General features: G+C 39.3%; 1 protein-coding gene across 1 annotated transcript; it reads right to left on the reverse strand.

Annotated features, from left to right (window-relative positions):
- Positions 1-843: 843 nt before the first annotated feature.
- Positions 844-8,394, reverse strand: tmem41b (transmembrane protein 41B). The gene is made up of 7 exons (XM_080489609.1): positions 8,089-8,394; positions 6,027-6,144; positions 4,936-5,064; positions 4,126-4,219; positions 3,310-3,414; positions 2,087-2,225; positions 844-1,997 (listed from the first exon to the last, which is right to left on the reverse strand). Exons 1-7 carry the CDS (start codon positions 8,183-8,185, stop codon positions 1,828-1,830), a joined length of 852 nt encoding a protein of 283 aa, XP_080345735.1. The 5' UTR covers positions 8,186-8,394; the 3' UTR covers positions 844-1,827.
- Between the last annotated feature and the right edge of the window lie 1,768 nt (positions 8,395-10,162).

Genomic DNA, 10,162 nt, shown 5'->3' on the forward strand with positions numbered 1-10,162 from the left:
TTCAAGGAATTAAAAGAAAGTTATCAATAGCTTTTCTGATGTGAGGACAAACATGAAATTTTTTAGGATTTGGGTTACATTTCGCCACGTTTCCAGGTCACCGACTGAAGTTACATGTTCTAATATAATAGGTGTACAATGCAGCCCTCCTGTACAACAGTGGAAACTAGTAAGGTATCCTGCTTTAACATTCAGTATATGGATGCTTCTGCAGTCATTTTTGGGGGTTTGAGAAATTAAACTGTTAAGACATCAAAGCAAAAACAGGGATTTACACAATGCACAATTAGCTGTAAATGTGCAATTTTAAGAGACTGTGGGTAAGTGTGTTGTATGAGACATGTGTACCTGCATGTACAGTCACCGCGTTAACGTTTCTGGTCACCAACCAGAGTTTATAGCAGTGAATAGCAGCAATGGATTCTCTCAGTACACGGGCGAAATATCCAAGCGGAGAGAAAGACAGGAAGCTTTAACATCACAGGACATAATTAGTCAGGCCATTCAAAACAAATTGAAGATCACAAACTTGCAACATAAACCAGGCATCATAACAGATTTGTTTTTTTTCCCCCCTGGAAAAGAATGGAAGCAGTAAAAGCAAAGTAAGGCTCAGGCGCCTCACAGCTTGTTGGCAGTCTTATTGAGGGTACTGGAGTATCGTCCAATGTGTATATATATATATATATATATATAGACTTGAACACCAGTTTTTAAAAGGCATAGCAAATATCATGGAGCAGAGATGAACACATATGATCACAGTACACACATACAGGTGCATTATTATAAATACACCTCATTCAGAACTTAGAAGCCCATATCAAACTTTTTTTTTTTTTTAATTCACAGAGCAGTTTTACCAACTTCCCTGATAGTAGCACATATTCAGCCCCACACAGACAGACACACAGTTCAGTGCGTTTATGAAATCTATATTCACTTTTTACTGAAAAGTTGGCGATGGAAAGGAGCAGTGCTTGGAGTGTGACACCCTGCCACCTGGATGTCCCGTGTTTGAAATGAAACGTCATCTTTGTCTGATTTCTACAACATCTGGTAGAAAAGCGCTGCTTCAAGTGGACAAAGGATAAAAGAAAAAGGACCATTGTGAGGGGGTGGATTGATGCGACTTTTGAGAAACAACATGGGAATAGGCCCGTGGTATTACAACAGCTGATCTTACATTTTCATTAATTCTTCCTCGTTCCGTGCAGTGAGATTTACCTTTGGAAAAAGTACAATCTCCTTTTTACAGTAGTCTGAGTTATTGCTGCGGTGGTGGCTGACATCAGGTTCAACATGAATGCTAAAATAAATAATAAAAAGAGTGTGAGAGATAAAGGTGCTACCATCTGGATGTAGTAATTGATATGTTGCTGACAAAGTTAATGTAACTGTTATTCCAGTACTTTAAAAAACAGAAGTTCACTGCTAAGTACACTGTTCAGGCCATATCAGCACTAAAAGTAGCACCTTTAATCGTCTGGCAAGAATAAAACAATGAAAAGAAGCTTAAATAAAACCAAGACAAACTTAATCGCTCCTATTTACACGACGTGCCAACATTGACAACATGAAAGAATAGAAGAAGAAGAACAAAAAACGAGTGCAGGCAGCGGCCAGCTCTACTGAACATCAGGTACAACCCACCACTGCATGCATTTTGTGGCCAGTGAGTGTTCGCTGAGTCAACGCTCAGATTCCTCCAGCAGCAGCACACCCGCCGCCGTGTCCAAGACCGAGGCAGAGCTGCGTGAGTGACAGCGGCGCTTTCCTGAGCGGAGGTGGGGTAGGGTGGGGGTGGGGTGGGGGGCGTTCGCTCTTCTACTCTAGTTTCTGCTGCAGCTTTTTCTGGAAGCAGACGGGCAAGATGGACAGAACAGCGAGCACTCCGAGCACAGCCAGCGAGTTCCAGGACACGGCCTCGCCAGCTGTGGTCAGTTTGTACAGCGTCGTGCCAGCGTTGATCGCTACAAAGGATGGCGGCGCCACTCCTGTCGATGAGCCAGGTTAAAGAGAAGGCGAGTCAGTGACGACAAATAAACAAAGAAACCAATCAAGTGATAGGGGCAGAGAGTATTACCGAGGAAAGTGCCAACGAAGAAAACTCCCAATGGCACATTGATGACAGGTGAGGTGATGTTGATGAACCAGTTGGGAAGAAACGGGGTTATCCTCAGGAAGATGATGTAATTGATTAAATGATCTCTATGTTTGTCAACCTGTCAACAACAATGTTCATTAAGTACAAAAGTGCACCAAATGCTCATCCAGTACAGAAGATCTTTAATACAACCATTTGTGAGGTTTCTAATGATCTGTTTGACTGACTCTGCACCAGAAGACTGTTGTATTAATCCAAAATACTAAAAGCACTAAAACTCCAGCTTGACGTGGTGTCAGATCAATCAATGGAGTCGTTCATGACTAGAATTATATTGAGTTGCCTGCAAGTATTATCATTTCAAGGCTATAGAATTATTTGAAAATTAGTCTGTGCTTTTGCCCCTTTTTGCAATATGACTTCACCTTTTAAATACCTGACAGGTTGTTTATATTATGGTGTGTGTGTGTTTTTTTAATTATGTTACAAATTTGTGACTCCTCTCAGAGAGTTTTCTGTGATTGGAGGGTGGATTAGTATAGGAGGGCAAAGCTCAATTTCTCTGCTCCTCAGTAGTTTCTGGATTTTCTAGACACCAAAATGAGTCAATGAGTTATAGTCATGGGATTATATGCAGACACAAATCCTGTCAGTGGAGTGCAAGTATGATAGGCCAGGCATCTGGCCCATGAAACACTTTCTCTGTCCATCTGTCCAGAGCTCCAAAGAGGGACTGAAAACATTCATTTTTATTAAAGCCTGAGTTGTAAGTATATTTGGGCTGGATAATGCAATCTTAATCTTTTAGTTGGGTTCTGTTGTACTCTATCATTGTAAGAGCGCTTTGAGATGTTTGTTGATGTGATTTAGTGCTTTACAAATAAAATTGAATTGAATTGAATTAATCTTTGCACTTAGCTCATTGTTGTAATTGCATTTGTTTCTCACTGGTTTTAAGCCCTTTACATCAATGCCACATGGAACACAGATTTATTTTTACAAACTGTCAAAAGCATCATCGTTATTATAAGTATTAATAGCTTGAAACAGTTAATTGGTTAAGCAAAACGTAATTTGCATTCATTTTTATGTTTATCATTCACTTTTCTTTGATATGTATGGATTTTTGTTTTACACCCGCACAGGCTTTTTCTTTTTAAAATATTCATTCAAGACACAATTCTTTTAATGGAAGAGCTCACCTGCTGAGACCATTTGTGTGCTCTCTCTGTGAGATACTTGTAGACCATGGGTCTGCCCACTAGATATGACAGCATGTAGCAGAACGAAGCGCCCAGACCGGAGCACTGCCAACAGACAAAACACAGAATGACTGACTCCAACATGTCATCACACAGCTGCTATTTAATACCAGCAGTTTAAGAAATGCGGGTTATTGCATCGCCATAAAAAAGTAGTAACCTATTCCTGCAGTATATAGGTGGGAACACAAACACATGAATACAATACATTCAAAGAAAACATCGTTTTCAATAATTAGCATAATATCCATGACAACCACTAATTTCTAAGAAAAGACATTGGCTGGTAGTGCGATTTCACTTTCGCCACTGCTCTTCTCGTCAGTTGCAGCAACGACCTGCGCAAACAGGAACTGCTTATGCAGGCAACATATTGTCACAGACATTAAGGAACAAAGCCATTGCAGAATAAGGGAAACCCAACCCAAAGTGGCCACAGTTGGCTATTTACTGCATGACGCAAAGCTGCACACATGACATGATACAAGTTCAGGAACTGAGGTCAGTCTGGTGAGTTTGTGATTGTGGCAGGAATTCAGATAAATCAGTAGAGAATTACAAAGACTGGAACACGTTAGCTTGTGAATAAAGTTCAACCAGACAAAATATCTCTGCACACGTTAACGATATAATAACAATCAGCTTTTAACACAGAGGTGACCTGTGTGTTAGAAGACGTACAAACGAGTGTGATGGGAAACATCCAAATGAACAGCACAACATTTGGTTTTAATCACATTTACCGTTCTTACTCACCAAGCAGACTAAGAAAAGCGCCAAGGGGAAAGGGTAGAGATATCCAGACAGGATGCTCAGGAAGATCGATCCAGGGATCGCAAATGTCTGGAGGCTTATAGAAAAGTCAAGGGGAACAACTTTGCAAAGTCATAATCATGGCACAGATGTGTTTGATCATACGAATAAACTAAAGTATATAAAACAACACCCTCTACAGTCTGCCCTGATTCTGTTTGTTTTTTTCTATTCGTTGATCTAAAACCATCAAAAAACTACGCAGAACAGATGGAAAAGGTACTCTCAGTATTTCTTCAACTCCACCACATTTGTTTTCTTTCCCGCCATTACTGAAAGGCCAGCCAAACCCAACAGGCGATCTTTTGTCTTGCATTTGAACAGCTACAGATGTGTTTGACGGCACACAGGAAATACATGACTTGGAGCAGGAGATTCATTGACCTGGATGAGTCAGCAGATTCAGAGCCGACACCCTGGATACAAGCAAAGAGTGACTCCAAATCATCTATCAGGTTAAGCTAGATAAAGTGAAGTCGAAGATGTGTGGATGAATATGCTGCTGAACGAGTCTTTGTGCTGTGCGTCGGCACTCTGAACTCCAGAAGATCATTTTAGAGCTTAACTGAGAAAAGTGTGTACTAGGCTTAGTAGCCTACCAGCAAATAAATTAACAGGATCAAACAAAACAAAACAAAAAAAACTGGTCTTCCAAGGTTTTGTTTTTGACAAAGTGCTTCTACAAACATTCACAATAACAATACGTCCATCTAAAAAAATAAATAAATAGGTGCATGTTCACTCCAAGGATACAAAACATATGTTGCAAAGTAGGCCACCAACACCTGCGTATAGTAAGTGTCTTTATATTTGGACAACACAGTTCCCAAAGCTTTGGCGTCGTCCATGTCTTTTGGGATCTTGATTTTTTCCATTTCATCACTGAAAAAAGAAAAAAGAAAGAAAATGATAAAACCGTAAACCATTTTAATAGCAAATGTAAATGTTCAGAATCGTGATAAAGTCAGCAGTTCAGTTTGACCTTAACCTCCAAAGACATTTTGTCATATTTGGTGACTTTGCTGGCAGCAAGTCAGTCTGATTTTAAAGAAACAGGTGAAAACCACCAACACAGTGTTCCTAAGAATAGAAAAACAGTACGTGGATGCAAATCTGTCCCACTGCCAACATTTGGTTTGCTCAGCTGATGAATGTAGGATTGGCTGTTTTACTGTCAAGCTAATACACACCTAAAAACAATGAATCCCTGAAAGACCAACAACCCTGCACCTCCAAAGTCTTGAGTTATTGATTCTTCTATTTGTTTGAACTGTTCCCATAAATATCATAAAAGTCATGACCTTCATCAACAGGTTCGTGGAACAAACATCAGATTTCAAGTGGTTAACAGATGTGTATTAGTCAATACGTTGCTTAATTTTACTTATTCCTATTTTGATACAATTTGAGGGATGTTCATAGAAGCTGTATGTAAAGAAGTATCACGAATATATCTTGAAACAGACAAAGGAAAATGCAACTGTTTATAAAGTCGGCCCAAACACAGGCGTCAAAATAACTTAAAGAACTGTGCAGTGCTGCTCTATGTATATAAATACCATTTTCTGTCATGTATTTGACATGCAGATTTGATTTTCTGACTATAAAGCCATTAGAAACCAGCAGAATCAATCCAAAACATATTGGCCAAAATATCTATGCAAAATACTTGCTTCATCTCAAAGAATAGTTGTTGGGTTTTTTGTTTTATTGAAAACAAATGATAGTAACATTTATTCCTCCACTTCACACTGAAACAAGTTTACATGTTTCACATTACTCAAGCATGGCTACAAATGCAGTTTGAAAATTACATGTCATTTCCCTTAAACAAGTTAACTTACTCTTGAAGCTCGGGGAAGTTCTTGTAGACCAGGTACATGACGGAGGCGGAGCAGGCAAAGACGGACACCAGGATGAGTAGAGACATGCGTGCTGAGCCCTCTGCCTTAGGTTGAGCCTCTGTGAGAGAAAAAATATATGTTATTTACCTGATAAATAATAACTTTCACCTGAAAAACTACCAGGTCCACTGCTGGGAAGCCTTGTGTAATTTGCTTCTCTGCTTTGCGTCACTTGTTAATAGTTTAGGACACATCAAAAATTTGCTTAAAAGATTATTACTTAAGGTTTCGGGATGTTCATTAATGCCAATAAATGGTTGTGCTTCTTCCTCATAAGATCTATGTAAATTAATATTCTTAAAATAGGTCTAAACTCTAAAAAGGAGCTTTAAAAAAAATTGAATAAACCAAATTATTCATTAATCTCATATATTTACGTACTAAAAGTTATCACATCCATGTCGACTTTCAACAAGTGCAATCAAATGAAAACAAAGTTTATACTGACGCCACAATTTAAAATTCTAGTAATTTATCAGAACTTCTCTTTGTTTAATTGGCTGCGTCGCTTTGTGTTTGACAAATTTGCAGCTGTTTCATCTTGTTACAGCGACAAAGAGTAGAGATCAAGAGGAGACACCTTTCAACATAGGGATGGTCTGGGCCGAGGTTTTGGGCCGTGGATGTGAACATACAGTGGGAAATAAAAACAATCTAAAGAGGAATTTGTGTGCAGTTCCACAGGCTTCTTTTGATTTTTGGTAATCATTTACCCACAGAGTAAACTGGTGAAGTCAAGTTGACTGTTGGACTTTTCACTGAAGTTACTCATCTTCAAGGCATCTTAGCAGAATAAAAATACCACTATCATTTGACTTTAATCACTTCAACCAGCAAGTCAGTGATCGTGATGAAATGCCACTATTTTTAAGTTTTTTTTCATGCCCTCAACATAAGTAAATGTGAATGTCACTTTACAACATGTTTTCACAATGTAAATATTTTATAAACCACACACTGATATGTTACTATAATAATGCATGTATGAGTATTAAAATCATGTGAATGGTTTATTGGATACCAAACTTTTCTTGCCGAGTTTACACTTGGAAAATCATACTTGCAACAAAGATGAGAGGATACTTATGGACTTCAGCCTCATCAATGCAAAAAAATATAATTTTTTTACTGGGAATTGCATTGTTATAGAACTCAGATTATAGCCCAACTACCAAGCAATGGATACAGATTTAGATCTAACAGATGAAGGCAATGATTTTTCACTTTACAGAATTGTACAGCATCTCTTATTTGCCCATTGATTGATATTTCTGTTTTGTTTTGAAGGTGTGGAAATTCACTTTGTAGCTCTGAGCTTTGTTCTCTTCAGGAATGTGTGCTTACTAACAGTCAATATGTCATTTAATATTAATTGCTATTCGTTACAACAAGGAGCACGTTTGTTGCGCATTCGCTTAGCATTAAGCAGCTACATTTTATTGTGATTTATATCTTATAGTCTGCAGCTGTATAAAAGTTTAAGTGCAAATATTTTGGATAATCATGTGAATTATCTCCAGATCGAAGGAACAGAACAGTTGAAGATGTAAATTTGTGACGGAAATCAGTTTAGATCTTAATCGGTGTTTTGTGGAGTTACTGTCAGTACTTCTGTTGGTCATTGCAACACGATATGTAACGTCTTTGTGAATAAAATCTTTATATAGCTGGTGGAACCATTTGAACATTAGATTCAGAGAACTTCAGTTACATAAACCCAATTTGATTCACCAAGTTTCAGGTGATTTATATCGTATTTTTGTTTTGTTCTTCGCGTTGTTTATCTTTGCCTTTGTCCTCCGTTATCAGGCTAACTGTAGTTAGCTGTTGGCTAACAGTAGCACTCCCGACCGGCCTCAAATCACAAAGTGCACTAAAGTCCCCCGTCTCACTGCTCAACGTGTCCGTATCGCCTTCAGGTGTGTGTCCCCCCCCCCCCCCCCCCCCCGCTCCGCTCCGCTCGGGCTAACAGTTAACCATTAGCCGCCTCCGGTAAACTCACCTTTCACGACTGGAGGGTCGTTTGCGGCTGTTTTCAGCTCCTCCCGAGCCGACGACAGACCGTCCGTCTCCCGTTGTTCTCTCCGCTTTTTGGCCATTCTGTCTGCGGTGCGGCGGGGGTCAGCTCGGGTACCGGGGCGTGTGAGCAGGAGCAGCCGGGTGGAGTGACACCGGCGCGGCGGGGACAGTCTGGTGACACGTTACGTTTGGGTGAACTTTTACCTCCAGCAAAGCCCACAGAGTCCACAGCAGCGCCCCCAGCAGCTCCAGAAGAGCTGCACTCTCCACACTTTAAACTCTGGAACGCGCACTGGGCTGTGTGAGGCAGTCGATGAGCTCTGACTTCCGGTAGTGGAAAAACAACATGGCAAGCCTGACAAGAAAGTCAGGTTGGCTGTACAAATCGCCTTTATTTTGGTTTTAAGGGTTCATCCATCACATTTCAAGCGGAAGTACATGGCAAATAATCAGTAAAAGTTTCCCTGTATGTACCCATGATAACATTTGTTAATTTAGCCTAACCCCTTTATATGGAAGTACATTGAACCTATTGTGATATCGTTGGCAAAATAAATAAACAGGCTTTTACATAACTCTTCATTTTATTTTTCTTTATTTGTGTTTCTTTATGTGAATTGTCTTTGAGGGCCTCTGGTATTTTGAGACATTTTGTGTGTCCTGATGTGTCTCATATCCCTACCAATCCTAAGGATGATATCACAAAGTTTGGGTCTATGAGTATGTGAAAATATAATTCCTTAAACTTCCTCTTACAAATAGGTGGCGCTATGGCTATGAATGGACATTAGCCTATGGACGTGTTCAAGGCAGAACTTGACACATGAAGTTTCAGGCAGATGGCAGCATGTAGAGCAGAGTTACACATCACTTCCTGTTTGATGGCGAACCATTGGATATTCATTGGAGCGCCATGGCCACGCCCGTTGAGATTAGCGTTATATTTTGATACGTTTTCATCATGAAGGCCTAGGCCTGTTGTATGTACCAGTCAGATTTCAGGCCTTGAGGACTTACCCTCTACGAGGATTGTGTTTCACACATTTCAGGCACAATGAAAAATGGCGGACTTGCTGTTGGGTTTAGAGTATGGGTGCCAGTTACATTTTTGTGCGGCTTGATGTGCTGCATATGCCTACAAAATTTCTTGGACATAGGTGAAACGTGTTAAACGTGTTGCCTGTTTTCGATGTTACAAACGTGAAAACAATGTAGGGGCCGCTATGGATCCATTTTGCCAGACACATGTGCAATGACCATAAAATTTATAATGGTTCGCCAATTCTGACGTGTGTAAATTTTCACAAAGGAGCATGTTTAGTCCATCCAAAATGCAGTTGTGCGCGCAGTAGAAGAAGTAAAAGTAAAACATAATAATGATAATCTCTTGTATCCCAATAGGGTCTCATCCAGCTTTGCTCGGCTCGGACGCAAAAAAATCATTAATTACTCTGAACTGATGTAATTTAATGAGCATGTACATGTTTAAGAGACAGAGGTAGTTGGATAGAGCATCACTGAATCACTTGTGACAGAACAATTAGTCATGTAATGCACAGAGGTCAGGAAACTTCAAGACATTCACATTCTTCAAAAAGACATTTGTGTTACGATTGTATGAGGTTATTGTGAAGCCACTTTGTGATTTGAAACTAATATTTATACACGTGTTTTTTATTGCTACATGAATCAGTGTCTGAATAACAATGATAGGACAGTACACATTATTGACTTGATTTTACCTTATTTGTGTGTATATATATATATATATATAAATATACACACTTAGGCGGGAATCCAAAGGAGACGCTGATCTCTGATCCATTCCATGAGGTGCCTCTCCCATTCGCTTCGTATGCGACATTTGTTTTGCAGTTTTTTGACATTTATTTGGAAATGGTTACCTAAACAGATCTCAAAATCAAATCCATTAGTCCTTGGATGATGAGAAATCATACTTAAAGATTTCATGCAATTTGGGTAAAAAGTTTCTGAGAAAAAATTGTAAAATTTAAATTATTTATATACAGTCTGCAACTGTTGTTACATTTCTGAAA

The sequence above is a fragment of the Lipophrys pholis genome (assembly GCF_963383615.2).
Source record: "Lipophrys pholis genome assembly, chromosome: 2".
Classification (NCBI taxonomy): domain Eukaryota; kingdom Metazoa; phylum Chordata; class Actinopteri; order Blenniiformes; family Blenniidae; genus Lipophrys; species Lipophrys pholis.

Bases quoted from the DNA above. Each gene is read 5' to 3' on its own strand.
- tmem41b (XM_080489609.1), bottom strand. From the start codon at position 8,185: ATGGCCAAAAAGCGGAGAGAACAACGGGAGACGGACGGTCTGTCGTCG. The intron at 4,220-4,935 runs GTATCCTTGGAG...CTTTTCTATAAG, and splicing joins TACTTTGCAACATATGTTTT to CCTCCAGACATTTGCGATCC. The intron at 3,415-4,125 runs GTGAGTAAGAAC...GTCTGTTGGCAG, and splicing joins CGCTTTTCTTAGTCTGCTTG to TGCTCCGGTCTGGGCGCTTC.